General features: G+C 37.9%; 1 protein-coding gene across 8 annotated transcripts in view; it reads left to right on the top strand.

Annotated features, from left to right (window-relative positions):
* The window catches only part of COBLL1 (cordon-bleu WH2 repeat protein like 1), a 167,523-nt gene that overhangs the window by 121,693 nt on the left and 23,560 nt on the right, over positions 1-22,270 (top strand). For 6 of the 8 annotated variants that reach the window (XM_047721952.1, XM_047721949.1, XM_047721948.1 and 3 more), the window contains 3 exons: positions 598-636; positions 5,731-5,828; positions 5,940-6,176. In XM_047721952.1, coding sequence (XP_047577908.1) covers positions 598-636; positions 5,731-5,828; positions 5,940-6,176 — 374 coding nt within the window. The remainder of the gene's footprint in view (positions 1-597; positions 637-5,730; positions 5,829-5,939; positions 6,177-22,270) is intronic. The other 2 variants (XM_047721951.1, XM_047721950.1) reach the window with 1 other exon arrangement.

The raw sequence follows: 22,270 nt of genomic DNA, 5'->3' as shown, positions 1-22,270 counted from the left end.
CTGCCAATATTTTTTTTGGTAGGATTTAACTGAACTCTTTGTGGCTGTAAGATTTAAACAGAAAATAAAGACTTACATTTCAATTCATTGTTGTTTTAATCAAATGTGAATTACTGTAGACTCACCATGGTTTTGTCTGAGTCTTAATTATCATTCAAAGTTATAAGTTTCTTGACACATTTTTTTCTAGGTTCACCCAAAATCAACTAGCTTGTAAAATAAATCTGACTCCAAAATTTAAAAAAGAAAAATAGCTTGCGGTATTAATCTATAGAACTAATAGAATGTATTTAAATTTGGAGATCTTAGATAGTGTTTGTTCCTATGCTAGTAGACAACTGCAAGCTTGTTTATTCAGCTCGGCTTCTCTGTACTTGGTAAAGTGATGAGGTTTTTTTGTTTGTTTTATTAGAAACAAAAGTTTAGTGAAGGATTAATTCTTCCTATATCCTCTGTGCATTGAGCACTTCAAACTTCATCCTGAAACTGTGGATTTATATAATCCATAGACTGCTATTTCAACTCAGTGATGTTTTATACTTGAACAAACATCATCTTTACAGTCAATTTACCCTCTTTTACCCCCTCCTTCTGTAGCCACTTCTGTTACTGCCTTCAATAAATCATCTTTACAAGGTAAGACATGAATCAGTAGAAAAAATTATAACATGAAATCTCTACTTTATTGGATAAATTGAAAATAAACTTCTAATTTTACCTGTCTTCTTAATATTACTAATGTGTACATTCTGTAAGAAAACCATTGGCTTTTATTTCCTGAAAAATAATTTATAAGCCCTCCCCCTTGATTTCTGAAATTAATACAATAATATTTCAATAATTGATTAAAAATTAATATCATCCTAAGAATGTGAAGAACATTTTTTAAGGATTTATTTATTTGTGAGAGAGAGAGGAAGAGCACAGGGAGAGGGAGAAGCAGGCTCCCTGCAGAGCAGGGATCCTGGTGTGGGGCTTGATCCCAGGACCCTGGGATCATGACTTGGGCCGAAGGTAGATGCTTAACCAACTGAGCCACCCAGGCATCCAAGAAACATATTTTTGACTCAGACAAGAAAAAATTATTTTTCTGGGTTCCTTAAGTATAGTTGCTGATAGTCTGGTGGTACCACAGAAGGATCTCAGGTTATGTACTTTGAACAGTTATTCAGAGTAATCAGGGTATATTCATCATAGGAATTTTTTGCAGCATTAAATTGTAAATATTTTATAATAACATGGAAAATGCTTAGACTAAAATTAGCTTTTAAACCACTTAAGTGTGCTTAATATAGTATGTAAAAAAATTTTTATGTAAAATTTCTGAAAGGAAGTACATAAAAAATTTTAATACTGGTTACCTTTGGGTGGGAGGGCTATGGATGATTTTTTTCATCCTGTTTTTCTTTACATTACAGAACTTTATAATGAGAATGCATTACTTTCATAGGAGAAAACTTTATTAAAAATTAGCCGATAATAATAAAGTCTGGAAGCCTTTTTTCTCCATTAAAAAAGGATAGGCTTAGATAATTAGTTACTATAATAAATGCCACTCTACAAAAAAAAAAGAGAGAAAGAAAGAAACAAGGAACTATACACATTATGTGTTACTGGAATCTTTCTTTACCACTTCCAGTTTTCTGAGGCACAGTAAACCTCTCAATTCCAAGGATTAAGACTACATAAGTAATAGAGTGATTATTATTAGTGTCTTGATATCATGAAGACTAGATTAATCAAAGGAGCTGAAAATTGTTAGGTTTGTAAAGTGTATACTGGCTAATAATCAGAAGAAGACGTTCTAATCCTGAAACTGCATTAGATGTCAAAATCATTTAGCAAGCTGATAGGGCAAATAGCTTTTTATCTGTCTGAATCTCACTTTCCACTTCTATAATAATAGATTGGGAAAATTGGTCTCTGTGCTTTTTTTCTAGTAGTAACATCCTGGTACTTGTACTTGGCTTTTGCTCCTACCTTTGCCATTCTCTATATTCATAACCCAAAGCAAATTCCATAATCTTATTGGGCTCATTTTGAAGGTGTTGAATGTGTTGGTTTGTAATAATGCTTCCAGCTTAGAAAGTAGGTCTTTATTCAGAGTACTAATTGTTGTGACTAGAACCTCAAGAGATTGGAATAAGAAAATGAAGCAAGCTCCTTTTCCAGTGTCAGAGTTTACAAGATCAATCCAAACGCTATAAAAGCCTCTGCCTCCTTATTTTGTCTAATATTATCAGAAGTCTTGGAGCTTTTGTATGTAGCTACTTATAGCCTCTCTTCTGGAAACAGGAAACTATAAATTTGAGTTGTTTTTCTAAGTAAGCTCAAGCCCTGGTGTTTCTTAGCGTTAAACTCTGACTTGTGGGGATCTCTGCCATAGATCTGTAAGTGAAGACTTAGGTTAACTAACTAGTGTGGAGGATGACAGAGTGCCTGGAAATTGCTTTACCAAAATTAGCTATATGAAACACTTTCGTTATATTTATTGCCCCATACCAACCATATGAAATATCTACATTCAGTTAGTGAAGGATTCTATCTTAAAAGGAAATAACATTTCTAGAAAAAAAAAAAAAGTCAAGGGTATTACACATCCTCAGTGAGTAGGTATTATATTGAATTCTACCATTTAATGCCTGTGTGTCTTGGTGTAAGTTATTTAAACTCTGTGGTCACCAGAGCTTCAGATGTGTGATGAGACAATACTATCTGCTAACATTTCTTTACACTCCCTAACTTAGAAAAAGGACACAGAATGATAACTTGTGATAATTTCTGATAATCCTCTTTGACTGTTCCAGGAAAGAAATTAGGCATGTGAAAAAATTCTGTAACCATAAAGTGCTATCCACATGTTCATTAGTTAGTATTTTCAGTAAACTCATTGCACAGAATGCGTACTGCTTATTCAGATATTTAAATTTAATAATAATTTAAATATTTAAAGCATCAGATTTATGAAGTTTTAATTTGTGCAATATAATTCTCCTTTAACTTGTTATTAGGCATATTGCATTAATATATTTATTGGCATTGACTATCTTTGCTTTCCTGGAGTAGTGCCTATTTTGTCATAATTTATTTTTTAAACTTTTTTGAACAAAAAGACTGTACATGTAGTCCTAAGAAAGGTGTATATACTTAAGCTGAAATGTATTTAAGGCCATACATTTACCTCTAAGTGCCGTACTTTGTTTCCAATATCACTGAAATTATATTGTGAGTTATCACAAAACACATATGTGCTCTTTAGAAGAAATGTCTTCAAAATTGACATATTCCCCACTCCTTGTTTCGCTCTTTCTCTGTCTCTTAAAATTTGCAATTCATTTGTTGAAGAAACTGGGTCCTTTGTCTTACTGAATTTCCCACATTCAGAGTGTGGCTTGCATCCTGTGGTGCCATTTAACATGTTTCTTAATTGTCTCTATTTCCTATAAATTGATTGTTAAATCTAGAGACTTGATCAGATTTGGTGAGATATTTTCAGCAAGAATACTTCATAGGTAGTATTATATACTTACATTAGCAGTCATGTAATGATAAGTTACATTTATGTATGTATGTACATAATCCCTTTACCCAGTGTGGGGCTCAGATTTATGACTACAGGATCAAGAGTGGCATACCCTACCAACTGAGCCAGCCATGTGCCCCACAAGTTATCTTTTTTCATGTTAGCTGTCAATAATCATTGCTTAAATCTTTTTTTTTTTTTTGAAAGATTTTATTTATTTATTTGACAGAGAGATCAGAAGTAGGCAGAGAGGCAGGCAGAGGGGGGGGGGGAAGTAGGCTCCCTGCTGAGCCGAGAGCCTGATGCAGGGCTCAGTCCCAGGACCCTGAGATCATGACCTGAGCCAAAGACAAAGGCTTAACAATTATGAAATATTGAGCCACCCAGGCGCCCCCCTCTCTCTCTTTTTTAAAGATGTATTTATTTATTTGACAAAGAGAGTGAGAGCGAGAGAGGGAAACCAAGCAGGGGGAGTGTGAGATGGAGAAGCAGGCTCCCACTGATCAGGGAACCCTATTCAGGGCTTGATCCCAGGACATTGCTTAAATCTTGATTAGGAGTTGGAAAATAATCATAATCTGCAAATATTCCTTTAATTTTAACTGAGATATTTCTGAAACAGCAATTTCCCCAGTCAGCTACTTGTCTACCTAGGTAGAATTCATTCAGAAGAGGCAGGAAAAAGGTGTGATTCTTTTCCTTCATCAGTATTTATTTATTTATAAAGAGGATCTTTTTTTTTTTTTTTAGATTTTATTTATGTATTTTGGAGTGAATATGGATGGGGTGAGGGAGGTGTAGACGGGGGAGGGAGATCATCTGAAGCAGGCTCCCTGCTGAGTATGGAGCCTGATTTGGGGCTTGATCTCAGGACCCTGAGATCATGACCTGAGCCAAAACCAAGAGTCAGATGCTTAATGGATTGAGCCTCCCAGGCATCCCTTTTTATCAGTTCTTAAAATAATAGACTCTTCCTTAGCAGTACGTAGAGGTAAACAGTAAAGATCAATTATTGTTTCAGCATCACTACAAATCATGGAATTAAACATGTGCAAAATGCTTCAATTTATTGAGTAGTTCCATGATACCCAAACTATCCTGATCTTGGCCAGTAAAAAGCGTATCAGATTGATTCCTGTGCCCTTTTAAAATGACCCAGTGAACTCTGATTTCTTTCTCTTTCTTTCTCTCTGCTTTAATTAGATATTCCAGACTCATTGTAAAGATAATCCTTGATATGACAGAGAATCAACCATTCTTACATGATTGTGGTCCCTTTTTAGTGGTCAAAGATATTTAGAGACCATCTGAGCCAGTGTTCTACTGGATCTGTCATTGTTTGTGTAGGCATTTCCAGTTGACATTAGGAAATACTTTTTGGAAAATGGAATGTTAATATATACTTGTGAGGTTTGACATTTGCCATTCTGATTAAAATGTGGTTTCTTAATTTTGACACAATTGACATTTGGATTTGGATGATCCCTTGTTGTTGGGGGGCTGTCTCATACATTGCATTGTGTTTGGTATCATCACTGGTCTCTACCCAGTAGATGCTGGTAGCACATTCTCCTGTCCAACCCTTAGTTGTCATAACCAAAATTGTCCCCAGATATTGTTCATAGTCCCCAGACATTGTTTATAGTTCTCCAGGATGGGGATGGGGCAAGATTGCCCCTTAGTTGAGAACCATCATATTAAAGAAATAATGTTTTGGAAACACTTAATAAGTACTAAGTAATTACAGTGAATCATGTTTTGGAGAATAAAATATTTCATAATTGTTTAGCTCTGAGAAAAAAATTCAAAATAATGGAACAAACTGTTGAGAGCTTCATATCTCATTTAATTCAAAATGCCCATTTTACTTCTGAAGTGTTGGTAATTATGGATAGAACAGACTCTGAGTCACAAAGAATTGAATTTATGTCCTGTCTCTGTCATTGCTTGATGATTGGCCTCAAGTATCTTTGTTTCTTTAACCTTCAGATTGCTGTGCTGTGAAATAGGAAAAATAATACTAAATTTCTTTGTTGCTTTGAGAATTAAATAAGATATAAGATGCCTAGAAGAATGCATGGTTCATTGTAGACCATGATTAGTAGCTCTCATCATGTACATTTTTCAAGGGAAAGTAACTGAGGGAAAACTTGGAGGTAAATCTACAATCCCATGTACAAAACTAAAAGGCTTTTCTTCTATTTTAGAATCCTGCCAAATATCACAAAACCTAGACATTATGAAGGAGAAAGAAAATAAAGGGTTTTTCAGCTTTTTTCAGCGCAGTAGGAAAAAGCGGGAACAGGTAAGTATTTTCTTATGTAGTATTTTGTAAGATTCTTCTTGTCTGTTTTTAATTGCTTGTGCTTTTTATCTTGAAATGACCTACAGGTTTTGCCTTTTCATCCTTTACTAGACGGCGAGTGCCCCTGCAACTCCTCTAGTAAGTAAGCATCGCCCAACTTTTACAAGGTCCAATACCATATCCAAGCCATATATTTCAAGCACACTGCCGTCGGATGCCCCCAAGAAGAGGCGGGCTCCGTTGCCTCCAATGCCAGGATCTCAGAGCGCCCCCCAGGACCTTGCTCACATCCAGGAAAGGCCAGCTTCTTGTGTAGTGAAGTCCTTGAGCATGGACGAAACAGAGAAGGTATGTGTATTGCATTTTGTGTTTTTAGGATGGGGCAGGAGACCATTCTATTTTTCCTTTTGTCCTTTTCCACATAGACTGCTAATAAGATTAGTAACAAACACTAATATGTGATAAGATGAATGACTTGTGGCTGATAACACTGGCCCTGGGAAGAGATTGCATATGCGTAGTTCTGTGATACAGTAAAGAATCAATGTGCCAATTCTAAGTAGCTTTTATCTTCAAGTAAATAAATCACCCATAAACCTTAAAGTCTTGGCTTACTAAGGCCCAACCAGAGGTCTTGGTTAATGCATGTATTGGGAATGCAAATACTCAATTTTGAACTTTTTTTTCATAGCACCAAAATCTTTATGTTGCATTCATAGGTTTCTAACTAGATGTATCTTCTTGATCTGACTCTGAGATGCTCACAGGGAAATCTGTGTGTCTTGTTGGTACAGAGACACTCCATAGTTTAAAAAAAAAAAAAAAAAGCCTTTTTATGTAGACTATATTGCAGTTACTTTTATCTACTCTTATGCCCAAAGCAGTGTTCTGGGTACATCTTTTCCCTATAATGACTATTGCTTCTTTGTACTCCCACCTTTTCCTGGAGTGTGCTGTTTTGTGGAAATTCATTTGCCAACTACTTTTTATGCCTATAGTGTCTACATTCTTTGCTTTATTCATGTGGACTATAAATGAAGTTTTAAGTAAATGTGATTAAACATGAGACACTATATTTTGTTGCTTATTATCAGACAAATGATTCAAGTAACTTTGAGAGCAAATTTTATTTTGAGATATTTGAGACACTGAGAAGTTTTCTTTTATCTACTTGAAGGGTTTTATTTACCCTTGGAAGTTTAGCAAACTAAATACTTAAATACTTAAGTAATCTAACTCCTCCCAACCAACAGTAAACATTTCTGTGTTTTCTTAACTTCAAAAAATTTTAATATAGTTTTTAATTATAATTTATAAACTATCATATATGCCTTTAGAAAGTAAATAGCAAGGCAGCTGGTTGGCTCAGCTCAGGTCATGATCCTGGAGTCTCAGGATTGAGCCCTGTGTCAGGCTCCCTGCTCAGCAGAGTCCACTCCCTCTGCCTGCCCCGTACCCCTCTATACCCCCACATCCCCGCACTCATTGCTGTCTCTCTCATTTGCTTGCTCTTGCACACACGCTCTCTCAAAAAATAAAATCTTAAAAAAAAAACCCAAAATACACACACACACACACACACACACACACCCCTGATAGAAATGAACACAACAACAAAAAAAGCTTAAACTCAGTAGTTATTTGGAAAATAATCATCTGCTAAGCTGTCTTCTTCTTCTTTTTTTTTTTTTTTAAGATTGTATTTATTTTTTTGACAGAGATCACAAGTAGGCAGAGAGGCAGGCAGAGAGAGAGGGAGGAAGCAGGCTCCCTGCCCAGCAGAGAGCCCGATGTGGGATTCGATCCCAGGACCCTGAGATCATGACCTGAGCCGAAGGCAGAGGCTTAACCCACTGAGCCACCCAGGCGCCCTGTCTTCTTATTTCTATTAAGATTTTCTTGTCTGATGTCCCTGGTATAAAATCTCACCTTAAAAATCAGGAGGATTTGTTATTTTTTCAAATGATAGAATCATTTGCTACAAAGTTTTTCAAAGTAACTGCTTGGTAGTTGGGTGAAGTGTTACACAAGAGGTGATTCTTGGGTTCAGTATTAACATCTATGTGGAAGTACCTGAGGCAACAGGAAGCATGTTCAAAGAGGTGGGAATGTGAAGACTGTGGCATGTCTGGGCATGAATGAGAAGGAGAGATTGAAATTGAGTGAGATAAGCGGAGGCCAAGTCAGGGTCCCCAAAGACTTCATTTTGTGGCTGTAACTCCTTTACATTTCGTCATAGTAAGTCATTTAAAAGGCAGCACTTTCAGGTTTGTTTTAAATTTTTAATTAGCGGGCCACCTGGGTGGCCCAGTCATTAAGCATCTGCCTTCAGCTCAGATCATGATCCCAGGGTCCTGGGATTGAGTCTCCTGCATCGGGCTCCCTGCTCAGCGGGGAGCCTGCTTCCTCCTCTCCCTCTCCCCCTGCTTATATTCCCTCTCTCTCTGTCTCTCTGTTAAAGAAATAAATAAAACCTTAACTTATTTTTTAATTACCAAAGTCTGTCTTTTTTTTTTTTAAGATTTTTATTTATTTATTTGACAGACAGAGATCACAAGTAGGCAGAGAGGCAGGCAGAGAGGGGAGAAGCAAGCTCCCCGCTGTGCAGAGAGCCTGATGTGGGGCTCGATCCCAGGACCCTGGGATCATGACCTGAGCTGAAGGCAGAGGCTTTAACCCACTGAGCCACCCAGGCGCCCTATGTCTTTTCTTTATGTAGAAATAAATCTTTGCTCCTGGTCACAAATCTTTATTCCAGATGACCTCATGCATTCAGTTTTGGTAAACTTCCTCTGTGTTTAGACCTGAAGAGACCTACATTGTCTGAGAAATAGTCTGCTTCTTAAAACTCTAGCCTGTGCTTCCAGTGGCCTCATCAAAAGCCATTTCTTTTGAATCTCACCCTGTGCTTTATGACCAGTTGATGCTCCCATGTTAAGTAATCTTATTTTTTTATATGTTGCCTTTGGCAAACTGGACATGTTTATACAATTTTCTAATTATTTTTTCTTTTGATCTGGACATCTGGGTAGTTCTTTGATGTATTATTAAGTTGGACCCAGAATAACTTGTTCCTCCCTAGAGAAGCTGAAAAACCATTTTTTTAAATTTATTCATTATAAAAATTCTTAACAATTAAGCCATGGTTTGGGGTGTGTGCATGCTCATGTGAACTCATGCCCTTCTAGGCATCTCAGCACTTATTCCTTAAGTTCCTCACTCTATTTGATGTGCAAAATCACCCCCTTGGTCTTGATTTTACTTGGTTTTTCTCTCTTCCTTGGTCCTGATTCTCTTTATATTTCAGCTCTCTCTCTCTCTCTCTTTTTTCCCCTTGCCTCCACTTCCTTTACTTGTCTCCTAAATCTGGAGGTACTGAATCCATGGTCTTAGTCTATACTCACTCTACTCTTTCAGAGAAGACATGTTCTTTGTTGAGTTTTCAACTGTAGTGGTTTGAATAGTGTCCCTCCAGAAGGTATGTTCAAGTCAAGGATCTAGAGGTAAGATCACTGCGGACTTTAGGCTGGGCCAGACCCAAAGACTGGTGTTCTTGTAAGTGGGGAGACACATGCACAACGACAGAAAGGAGAAGGTCATGTGATAATGCAGGGAGAGATTGCAGTCATGCCTCCATAGCCAAGGGATTCGAGGAGCCACCAGAAGCTGGAAGAGGCAAGGCAGGATTTTCCCCTCGTATTTTCAGAGAGCTATGGCCTTGCCAAAAGCTTGATTTCAGACTTCTGGCTTCCAGAACTGTGAAAGAATAAATTTCTGTTGTTTTGAGCCACTCGGTCATGCTAAATTGTTACGACAGCCCTGGGAAACCGATGTCAGTTTTGTAATTCCAATCCCAGTGTTTTATTCCAGCCGCAGACTGAAGTTGGGGTTGCTTATTCCCTCATCACTACCTGGAAATTAGCATATTGAAAATCAGGCTCATTTTTGTTCTCCCAGATTTAAAAGCTCAGGATCGCGTTGGTTGTGCTTTCTCTTTGTTTTTGCATCCAGTTGGCGGGTCCTCCCTTCAGTCTCCCTTATCTTTCCTTGTCCCTTTCTTTCCTTCTGCTGAAGTCATGCCTTAGAGAAATCCAGGGTGCAGAGTAAGGATAAGACCAGTACTTAACTTGTCTTCCCAATGCAGAAACTTTGATAACTGGCAGGTATGTTTGATGCATTCAAGGCCCTCTACAAACCGATCAAAATGGGGGGGGCAGTTATACCTCTGTTTCTTTGCAGCTTTGTCGTGGTATAATTGAGAGAAAACTGTAAAATATTTAAAATGTACATTGTGGTGATTTGAAATATATATATATTGTGAATTTCTGCCATCTGGTTAATTAACACATCCATCACCTCACATAGTTATTTATTTATTTATTTATTTATTTATTTATTTATTTATTTATTTATTTATTTATTTATTTAGAGAGAGAGAGAGAGAGAGAGAGAGAGCGCGCGCGAGTGCGCACCCAAGTGTGTGCACGCAAGCCTGAGGGAGCGGTGGGGACAGAGGGAGCGGGAGAGAGAGATCTTAAGCAGGCTCCACGCCCACCTTGGAGCCTGATGTGAGGCTGGATCTCATGATCTGGAGATCATGACCTGAGCTGAAGTCAAGTGTTAGTTGACTGAGCCACCCAAGAGCCCCTTTATTGCTTGTTTTATGTTTAAAATTTAAAAATGTCATTATTACTATAGACATTTTATGTTAAACAACTTAGTTTTGAATTTGAAGCTTTAAAAAGGCCATGTTTCTGATGATCGAAAGTAATGGCAGGCTGGGGGATAAAGTATCTGGAAAAAAATTATTTTCAAATCCCTGAAGAATTTTGGATACATTATCCTGGAGATTTTTATTGTTCAGGAGTCAGAATAAACCACAAGGGTGCGCTGTTTAACAGACCTACAACAGTCTGATTTTACACTTTTTTTTCCCCTCAAAGCATCCTTTAATGAAGCAGAAAGAAAATACTGGAAATAGTTACATTATATTAGAAATAGCAAATGCTTATCTCTTGTGTGTGAAGTTTCAGAAAATAGAGCTAGATAAATAACAGTAATGTATGACAAAGTGATATCTAATTAATGCAGTTTTCTTCATTTTGCACTGTCCCTTCATGTTAGTATTCTCTTAAATAGTCATTGATATTCTGTTTGCCTTACACAGGCTTACGGATAAGTCAGTCTACCGGTAGCTTGCAAAAATTTTGTTCACCACACATATTTTATGCTTTTTGGCTGTCAATATTTAATGATTTGTCTCATTTCATAAGGCATTTCTCCATACTGTTAAATTAAAGTATTGGATAGTGATTTTAAAGCTTAAACTGAAACTCTTCATATAAAAGGCTGTTGATTTTCTGAGGTAACTGTGGCAACTGATTGTGCAGTTTCTAACGAGGAGTCAATAAAGACACCAGTCAGTAAAGTGATTTATCCTAACCTGTGTTTTGGGACAGTTTTGCAACTAAAATTATTTGATCCACCTAAGGAATACATTTTGAAGAACATGTAGTTTACTGTCACTGCTACTGTATTGTTTTTTCATGTCCCTAAATTTCTACAGTTTTTTACTCTTTTACATGTTAAGCCTTGTATTGTGCTCCTTATACTCCTTTACATTTCAAGCCTTGTTTCCTGTTCCTTATAAGGTTGAATATGCTGTCCTCTATGGAAATCTTTATTTGCAGAAGACAACTATACAGTTAGAAATTTTCTGGCAGTTTTCCTCCCATCTTTTTGAGCTTTTTGTGAATATGATTCTGCCTAAAGATTTGAAATGCCATTTATGCAACAACATATGTAATGGCTGGCTCCTACTGTTGTTTACCTAAACCATATTCCCTATATTACTGTATAAATGCATACAGTTATTTATAATAAGTTTATGTGTATATAGTTATTTATGTAGATTGTCATTTATTTCACACATGACAAAAGTCAGAAATGCAATGACATTGGCTTACATCAAAAATCACTTAGCATTCGGAGATTGACAGTAAGTTCAGAAATCCAGTATCTGTACCACGTTCACTGACCAAGTTTCCGCGAGGAACACATTTAATAAAATCTGAGGCCAAAGGATGTCCTAGGATTATTAACAAATGAACCTTTCTTTTTTTTTTTTTAATTTTATTTATTTGATACAGAGAGAGAGATCACAAGTAGGCAGAGAGGCAGGCAGAGAGAGAAGGGGAAGCAGGCTCCCCGCTGAGCAGAGAGCCCGATGCGGGGCTCGATCCCAGGACCCTGAGAGCATAACCTGAGCTGAAGGCAGAGGCTTAACCCACTGAGCCACCCAGGTGCCCCAACAAATGAACCTTTCATGAAGGCTGATTTTACATTTGAAGAAGAGGAGAAAGAGTTGGGGATAATTTTGACCCACAGAATCTACAGAAGCTTTTGGAGAATTCTTTATTTTTGCACATTTGGTATGGTTTGACTCTTTGGAGTTATGTGTGTATACAGCAGTAAAGCAGCTTTTCCTGGGCTAATAGAATGGAACTCCATTTTCTTTAGGATATTGGCTTCTGGCTGGAAACACAATAAGGAATTATCTTGAACTTTTTTTTTTTTTTTTAAAGATTATTTATTTATTTATTTGACAGAGATCACAAGTAGGCAGAGAGGCAGGCAAAAAGAGAGGAAGGGAAGGAGGCTCCCTGCGGAGCAGAGAGCCCGATGTGGGACTCAATCCCAGGATTCTGGGATCACGACCTGAGCCGAAGGCAGAGGCTTTAACCCACTGAGCCACCCAGGCCTGCCATATCTTGAACTTTTTATTTGGTCTCATTTTGCATTCTGGTGCAAACACTCAAATGGCGAGAAATGGAAATACTTTGCCATCCAGTATTATGCAAATGAAATTTAATACTTACAGTGTGTTCATTTTTAACAGCTGATTTAATTGTTTTTAAGAAGTATTTGACATTATTCATTTTTTACTCAGTGTTACCTTTTAATATTTATTATAGTTTATAAGCAGGTAAGATGATAGATTGTCATATGTTTATAAAATGTGCAAGAATATATTTGGTCTTTGTTTCACTTAATGAGTTTTAATCCTAGATGTTTTATGCAGAGTCATTAAGGTTGTTGTAAAAAGAGCATGTATTTGTAATCTTTAAGAAATCTCTCTTTTTGGTTTTTTCCTCCAGGTTATCACACAACATTTGATTTTCCCCGCCACTTACATTTATCATATAGAAAGAAAACCACACACATAATTCTACAATTGCCTAGGAACAGTGGTTGCCATGGCATTTTTTGTTTGATATACGGGATACAGCTGTCTGTATTTCCAAAAATATGACTTGTTTCATTCAGTAGGGAAATGCACCAGTGCAGCATAACAGAATATTATCTGCTTTCCCATTTTAAGGCTTTCCCATATATAAAAATATATTTAGTCTTGGTAGTTTTAATCACATTTTCAAAGAATCTTAATCACAAGAGCAAAATTAATGACCAATGTTTACGGAACACTTACTAATATTTGAGACCAGGGTACTAAGCACATTACTCATTTAATGCTCTTGAAAATTCCTCTGAGCCATTACTTTTTAGGTTTCTGCCAGCTTTACCTCCGACCCAAATGTAAGGAACTATGCTCATTTTAAAGCTGTTAGACTTTAAAGAATAATACACTTCAAAGAACAATAGGTCATTAATGGAGTTAGTGTGGATTCCTCTCTCTTATCTACTAGTACACAAAAGTTGTGTCTTTCTGAAGTACATACTGAATTGATAAAATATTTAAGATAATCAGTTTTAGGAATCTTCATCTACAAGTTCCTATAGAATGAAGCTTACTTAGGCTTTCTACCGCTATTACATTTAGGACCTCATAGGCGAGAACATGCCTTTCTTTGGTAACCAGCATATACCAGAGACCAGGGCAGAGAAAAGCAGGCCTCTTTCCTGGAGCCATGGGGATAAAACTATGGGGTCACTTGGGTAACACCTGCCATACAGCCTTGGCCCCCTTTCCAAGATTAACTGAGTTGATCACTGTTTGTTCCCTTGGTTGCTGCTTTACTCTGGTGGGGGCCATAAGTCAGTTAATCTATAGATGTTCCCTACTCTCCTACCCTACCCCTGGACATTTTTTGTTCTGATCACTGACCATGGAGAACCTTAATTACCACCGTAGTCTGTCTTTTTAACTTGATCCTGACCTCTGATTTCTCCTGATTTATCTTCTCTTTTTTCATCTGAGACGTATTACTGAGTTAGGCCCTTATCTTTGGACATTTAAAAAATGTCATTAGTAAGGGATTACCACTAATAAGACTTGGTTTTATGATATCTCAAAGTATTATAGTGTTGATGAAATGAAAGCACAGGTTGCCTTAGGGAGAGAAATTTAAAAATCTTACAAGAGTATATAACCCAGGTTGAAAAATTTGTGGGTTTTTTGTTTGTTTGCCTGTCTCTGACCTACATGGAGAAGGGCTAGAAAGGAAGTATACTATGGTAGAAGCAGCCCTACTCTGGCTTGAGAGAGAGTCTTGAGTCTACCAATAGGTCTCTTGTCATAATTTTTCTCATTGCCTTCTTTGTCTTCTACCTTGAAGAACAAGCCATTGAACTTCTTTGTGGCTTAGGTTTCCCTCTGTACAATAAGATTTTGTAACTAAATTTCCAAAGGTCTCTTCTAACTCTAGTGTGGCCAAATTATTTTATCTTTTGTTGTCTTTTAGAATTGGCCTTTAACAGATAAAAGTGCTTTGTTACATGGATCTTTGGTTTGATCAGTATTAATCAGATATTGATGCCTAGTCCTACTATTACTTCTCTGAGGATTTTTGAAACTCTAAAGTACAATAATGAAGTAAAACATGGATTAACTGGGCCGCCTGGGTGGCTCAGTGGGTTAAGCCTCTGCCTTTGGCTCAGGTCATGATCTCAGGGTCCTGGGATCAAGCCCCAGCATCAGGCTCTCTTCTCAGCAGGGAGCCTTCTGCCTCCTTTCTCTCTCTGCCTGCCTCTCTGCCTACTTGTGATCTCTGTCTGTCAAATAAATAAATAAAATCTTTAAAAAACAACAGCAACATGGATTAACTGACATCTTTCTTCCTGAACCTCTGACTGTAACACAAAAGTGAACGCTGGTGCTTTGGACATCAATAAAATGAGGTAGAGGATACAGAGTTTGAGGAAGATATGCTCAAGTTAATGAATTTGTTAATTGGAGGATGCAGGTGATATCATTGACTAATAAGGAATTTGAATCTAGACCATTTTGAGAGAAATCTAGTAACAAGCTTGGCCACTCAGAATCCTCTGAAGGGATTATTATTTTAGTAACCAAAAAAGATACAAGTGGTGGTGGTATTTAGACACCTCTATGTGAATCCAGCTCTAATCTCATTGCTTGCTGTCATAGAATTTATTTCAGCAAGTTGATAGGAACACCCTTAAAACTGGCAGAATAGATGACTGCTTCCATACTGTGGCTTTAAGAGCTGCAGGCCCTGATACTACTACCCTGTTTCTCTTTCCCCTACATACAGTAGTCTGGGACTGGACACATCACCTCTAGTTCTTACACCCCTTCCCTGATAGGAGTTTTCTTCGTCTACGTTGACCTAGACAGGTGAAGACTTTCAGTGCTGTCCATGAAGGATCTTTAAACAGGTTTATTGAAAGAACATGAAAGTAGGATGTAGAAGTTATAGATTTTTAGGAGTCAGGAGGAAGTGCCATTTAAGGAAGGGGATGGGCATGGAAGGAGATTCGGGGCAGCAATACAAACATGTCCTAGCCTCACCAAAATAGCATTTTATTTTAAAGACTTCATGAAGAGAGAAACTGGCATATATGCCTTCATTCAAGTAAAAAAATGCATGTGTGTGTATACCCAAGTATAGAGGATATGTAATAAAAGGCTGGACACCAAAACTTCTATGAGGTAACCTATACTGGTTGGAGTTTACAAGGATATTTTCTTTTTTTCCCTCATCATTGTATATATTGTTTGTATCTTATAGGAGATTTTGCCAATTTTATGATCAAATCAACAATAAAACTGAATTCATTGTGATTAAAAAAAACTTGCCGGTACAACTTTGCTTATTTTGCAAATTCATTATAATACTTCATACTTTTATATTACATTTACTTTATTATAATTATATGTTTTGAAGTTTAAGAAAACTGACCTGTTGTCTAACTTGTAAACTTATTTTAGAAAGAATTCTTCCATCAGGAATTAAGAATTCAGACCTGGGGTGTCTGGGTGGCTTAGTTGGTTAAGTGTCTGCCATTGGCACGAGTCATGGTCCTGGGGTCAAGCCCTGCTTCAGGTTCCCTGCTTCTCTCTCTCTCCCTCTGGTGCCCCCTGTGCTTGTGTTCTCTTGTGCTCTCTCACTCTCTCTCAAATAAATAAATAAAATCTTTAAAAAAAAAAAGTTAAGAGTTCAGACTTGACCTTTGGTTAGTTAGGTAACAGGTCATGCATAGGAATATAATTCATAGTAAATTAAATAGTATGTTGTAATATTTATAGAGAATATTCAGGTTGGAGAAGGATAATGTGATTCTGGCACTTAAGGAAAAAAGGTGAGTTTTACGAGTTTCAAGGGGTGGCCTAGGTTTTCTCCTCCCCACGTGTAGAAATTATAAACGGAAATAAAACCCCAAAGCTTGTAACAGAAACATTTAACAATGTCCTTGAAGTTGGGCTACCGTATTTCTGTCCTTTGATTCAAGTTTTTTTCTTATTTTTCTACTTGTAGTTTTTCCTTTACTCTTTTCTACAGAATCTATTGATTTCAGTGACCCACATCGTATAATTCAACAGTGATTAATAAGTGATCTAATAACTTGTACAGAGCTAGGACTCAGTAAATCTACTGAATGCCATTCAATTCTATTTTCTTCAGCTAAATTTAGTTCCATTTTGAACCAGTAAATCCTGATCTGGGTGTGAATTCTGAGGGATTAAGTATCTGGCATGGTTTTCAACTTGACCTTGCCACTTTCGCTAGTGTTCTCTTCTCTGTGCAGTATTTTCCTTTTCACAGACTGTAAAATTCAGTGATGTGCATTTCTGTTACGGGTGCAGTTTTTGCTAATGGCAGGCAGACTTAGTGACTCTAACTAAAGTAAATAATTGAACATCTCTAATCATTAACCAAAGTGTTTTACCCTAGTAAGTAGAAACCTCTCTGTGTTCTTATTTTGTAAACCCTTTGGATTTAAATATAGTTTAATCTCAACTTCTTTTTAAAAAATTCAGCCATAGGGCGCCTGGGTGGCTCAGTGGGTTGGGCCCCTGCCTTCGGCTCAGGTCATGATCTCAGGGTCCTGGGATCGAGGCCCGCATCGGGCTCTCTGCTCAGCGGGGAGCCTGCTTCCCTCTCTCTCTCTCTCTCTCTGCCTGCCTCTCTGTCTACTTGTGATCTCTCTCTCTGTCAAATAAATAAATAAAATCTTTAGAAAAAAAAAATTCAGCCATAATTTGGCCAAAGGAAATGTGTTTTGGTGCTGGAAGCTAAAAACCACTCTAAATAGTTTTTCAACTTTAATTCTTTACATTAAATTTATGAAATATTCAAATTTATTATATACATTCATATACCCATCCCCAAGATTTAGCAAATTAATGTGAAGTATTGTGCTTTTATTAAATTCCCTTGGAGAGGATGGAGCTGCCTGAGGTAACCAAGGAGGAGTTTTTACTCACAGTGAATTACACACAATGAATCTGGCTTCTGCAGTGGACTAAACTCCAGTTCCTGAACGCTGGGCGCTGTGTTGGGGTCTTAAGGTTGATTATTATGGAGATGAACTCTAAGGGGACTCTTACCACCACCATCACTGAGGACAAAGTATAGTCTGAATCAGTACCTCCTTTTATCCATACTTTTCAATCTATGTAGGAACTATCATTTGCTTATTTTATTTACAGATCATGTTCATGTACTTAAAAGTAGATGAGCTGCATGTAACATTAGCTAATGTTTACGAAGCAGGTTCTGTATACTAAGCACTGTGCTGAGTTTTCACACATGCCATTTCCCATAAGCATCCGGACCCTTCTGAGGTGTAAGTGCTCGTACTTTTCCTACCTTATAGATGAGGAGGCTGAACACTGCAGAGACACTAGATAGCCATGCTCCCCAGTTCAAGCCCTGGCAAAGCCCAAACAAAGCTCATTTGTTTGGTAAGCATTACACTAGGCCGCCTTCCAACTTGCAAACCCTCTAGAAGCCTCTCTCCAGTTAGACACAAACTCACCTTCAAAAATACCCAGTAGCTCGAGCCTGAGTAATGCACGGGTAGGGCGGTTAGGAGACTATTAGGTACACACTCCTGAAGGGCACAGGAAAACTAGGGCTTAAGCATGCAATTTGATTAGACACTGATGGCCTTGCTGGCCTTTTTTCTTTCTTTTTTTAACATTTTTTTTTAGCCTTTCATTTGTTTTTAATGTTTCAAGTTTTTATTTAAATTCTAATTAACATATAATGTAATATTAGTTTCAGGAGCAGAATTTAGTGATTCACCACCTACATATAACACCCAGGGCTCAACACAGCAACTGCCTTCCTTAATCCCCATCCCCCACTTAGCCCATCCCCCACCCACCTCTCTCCAGCAACCCTCAGTTTGTTCTCTGTAGTCTCTCAGGGAGCCTGGCTGGCTCAGTCGGTTAAGTGTCTGCCTTTGGCTCAGGTCATGATCCCAGGATTGGCTCAGGCACGATCCCGGTGTCTTGGGATCAAGCCCTGAGTCAGGCTCTCTGCTTCTCCCTCTCCCTCTGCCCCTACCCACCCCACCCCCTGCTTGTGCTCTATCAAATAAATAACATCTTTTTTTAAAAAAGTCTTTTTTGCCTCCCTTTTTTCTTTCCCCTGTGTTCATCTATTCTTTTTCTTCAATTCTACATATGAGTGAGATCATATGGTATTTGTCTTTCTCTGACTGACTTATTTTGCTTAGCAGAATACCCTCTAGCTTTATCCACATCCACATCATTGCAAATGGCAAAATTCCATTCTTTTTTATGGCTAATTTAAATTTTATGGCTAATGGTAATTTAATTCCATTATATACACACACACACACACACACACACACACACACACACCACATCTTCTTTATCCATCCCTCAGTTGATGGACACTTGGGCTTTTAACATGATTTGGCTTTGTTGATAATGCTATTGACATCAGGGTGCATGTGCCCCTTTGAGTTGGTATTTTTGTATCCTTTGGGTATATATCTAGTAGTGCAATTCCTGGGTCATAGGGTAGCTCTATTTGTAACTTTTTGAGGACCATCCATACTGTTTCCCAGAGTGGCTGCACCAGGTTGCATTCCCACCAACAGCGTGAGTGTTCCCTTCCTCTGCATCCTCGCCAACGTCAGTTCCCCGTGTTGTTGACTTTAGCCATTCTGACCCATCTCATTGTGGTTTTGATTTGCATTTCCCTGATGATGAGTGATGTTGAGCATCTTTTCATGTCTGTTGGCCATCTGGATGCCTTCTTTGGAAAAATGTCTATTCATATCTTCTTCCCATTTCTTTTTTCAAAGATTTTGTTTAATTATTTGTCAGAGAGAGATATATATATAGAGAGAGAGAGAGAGAAAGCATGAGCAGGGAGAGGGGCAGAGGGAGAAGCAGGCTCCCCACTGAACATGGAGACTGTTACAGGGCTCAATCCCAGAACCCTGGGATCATGACCCGAACCAAAGGCAGACACTTAACTCATCCACCCAGGCCTTCCTTTGCCCATTTCTTAACTGCATTATTTGTTTTTTTGGGTGTTGAGCTTGATAAGTTCTTCATAGATTTTGGATACTAACCCTTTATCAGATATGTCATTTGTAAATATCTTCTCGCTTTCTGTAGGTTACCTTTTGGTTTTGTTGATTGTTTCCTTTGCTGTGCAGAAGCCTTTTATCTTGATGAAGTCCATATAGTTCATTTTTGTTTTCCTTTCCGTAGCATTTTGTATGGGAACTCATGATGTGTTTACTTAAGCAGCTGTGGCGGTTTAGTGAATCTGCTTTCTAGAAGTTGTCCTTCTTGGGTTAGGAGCTCTCTACTCTTATATGTTGGCTGCATGTGCTACACCCACATTCTTCAGTATACACCACTTTTCTCGGTTACGGTCTATTTAGGAACACCTAGATCTTCTAACTCGAATGCTTCTTCTTTTCCAGTGGGCTTTTACTCAAGAAAAGACTGTTTGCAGTAGATATAGAACATCCTTTTCTCTCTCCCTCCTTTTTTTTTTTTTTTTAAAGATCTTATTTATTTGACACAGAGGGAGATAGAGGAGAGGGAGCACAAAAAGTAGGGGGGGAAGCAAAGGGAGGGGGAGAAGCAGGCTCCCCGCTGAGCAGGGAGCCTGATGTGGGGTTTGATCCCAGGACCCTGGGATCACGACCTGAGCCGAAGGCAGAGGTTTAACTGACTGAGCCACCCAGGCGCCCTAAGACATCCCTTTCTCATGGTCCAGGGTCTCCTCTACTTTGGTCTTAATAGTGATGTTTTGTTTTAATACAAAATAACTCCCAACTTTGATTTTTATTTACCTTACCTTTCCTTTTTAGCTGATTATCTAAACTGGTCATTCGTATTCCCTAAAAACTTCTGCCCTTTGCCTATCCCTACATAAGTTGTTAAATTTACACTTTTGTCATAAACTTAGTAAGTCTTAACCATTAATTATAGCATGGAATCTAGTTATGACAGGTCACGTGCATCTTTCTGGTACCACTCAGTGACAGTCATGCTATCTTAATGTCTTCCTTCCTGGCCTCTGTGGTTCCATTGCAACTCTATGGTGTATGTCCATTTGTTTTCATGTTATACCTGCACAACAGGGTCAAGGGAGTTAAATTCTGTAGGATAAAGTTATAAAAGATGTCCTCCTTCAAAAAGTTCATGTCTTGGGGCGCCTGGGTGGCTCAGTTGGTTAAGCAACTGCCTTCGGCTCAGGTCATGATCCTGGAGTCCTCGGATCGAGTCCCACATCGGGCTCCCAGCTCCATGGGGAGTCTGCTTCTCCTCTGACTTCCCCTCTCATGCTCTCTCTCTGTCTCTCAAATAAATTTAAAAAAAAAAAAAAGTTCATGTCTTTGCTCTGCTTTTCCCTCAGCTGTCTTCATAAATGCTATTGAAAATGTTTTAGTAAAACTAAAGTCTGTATATTTTGACAAATTTTAAATTCTTTATCCATAGAAATATAAATATCCTGTACAAAAATAAAAGTTTGCTTCTTTTAAGACCTCTGGGGACATAAGTGAAATATGTGAGTCTATTTTTATTTTGTCTTTGAGTTATGGATAGGTTCATATAAACTTTGGAGTCTGCCATATAAATTCCACCCTTCTAGTTTCTATACAGTATGTTTTATTATGACCAAAATTTAAGAGCTCTAACTCGTACAAAGATACTGTCATTTGAAAAATTCGTGACTAATTCAAGTCATGACTGCTTTTATCAGGTAATAGAAAAGACCAATAAATGACAGTAATTGGGAATCTGGCTCGAAGAGGAACACAGGTTTGCATCCTAAACCTCATGAAAGCAATCAGTCGAAGCATGGGACACAAGTTTTCAGCGTGGACGTAGGAGGAAAATCAAGTGCTGCCCCAAATTTGTGCATTCAGCAGTTACTTATTGATCACTAACTGTGTTCTTACCGGTAAAGTAGGTCTGTGAGAGAAAGGAGTCGTGCCTTAATAGGGCTTTATAGAGTAAATTCACCTGAGAAATAAAATGACATATTCTACAGCTTTTGATAGTTTCATCATTTTGAAAAGTGAAGTGTTGCATTGTTTAAGAAGAATTTTTGGCCTTTTTCCTAATGACTTCTCAACTTGTTAATTTTATAAGATAGCAAATGAAAGTTTCCAAGCACAGGGATATATCATTAATCAATAAGAAGAAAACTTTATATTTTACTCAAAAGGATAATTAAATACTGCTCATCCAGCTGTATGTTATAGTGCATTTCTTTCTCAGACCTTTATTTCCAAGAGTCCTTCTTCTGATTGTTTCAAAAGTCCAAACGGCAATTAAGGATCTGTGTCCACATCCACTCTGGAGGGGGTAGGGGGTGAGGGATGGCCCTTAGGTTTAATCAGAATTGGCTGTAGGGACTGAATCAATCTGGGTTTGGGTGGCAGGCTTTAAGTCTTTCCTTGCTGGATTAGGTCTGGGTATATTAAGTGGAGATCAGATAAGGGTCCAGGATGGAGGCACAAGTTTGAAATTAATTGGCGTATGAATAATACATAAATCCAAGGGAATAAAGGAGATTACCAACCGAGTGAACATAGATACTGAATAGAGTGTACCCAAGGACTGAGATGAGAAGGAACCCTAAAACAAAATGGAGCATTGAGATCTGTGCAGAGTAGGAATGTGGTAATCTGGAAGTAAGTAAAAGAATTGTGAGAGGGTGGCCTATTCTGTC

Source organism: Lutra lutra, chromosome 3, assembly GCF_902655055.1.
Source record: "Lutra lutra chromosome 3, mLutLut1.2, whole genome shotgun sequence".
Lineage (NCBI taxonomy): Eukaryota > Metazoa > Chordata > Mammalia > Carnivora > Mustelidae > Lutra > Lutra lutra.
Note: the sequence above shows the minus strand (reverse complement) of the source record. Positions and strands in the feature narration are given on the sequence as shown.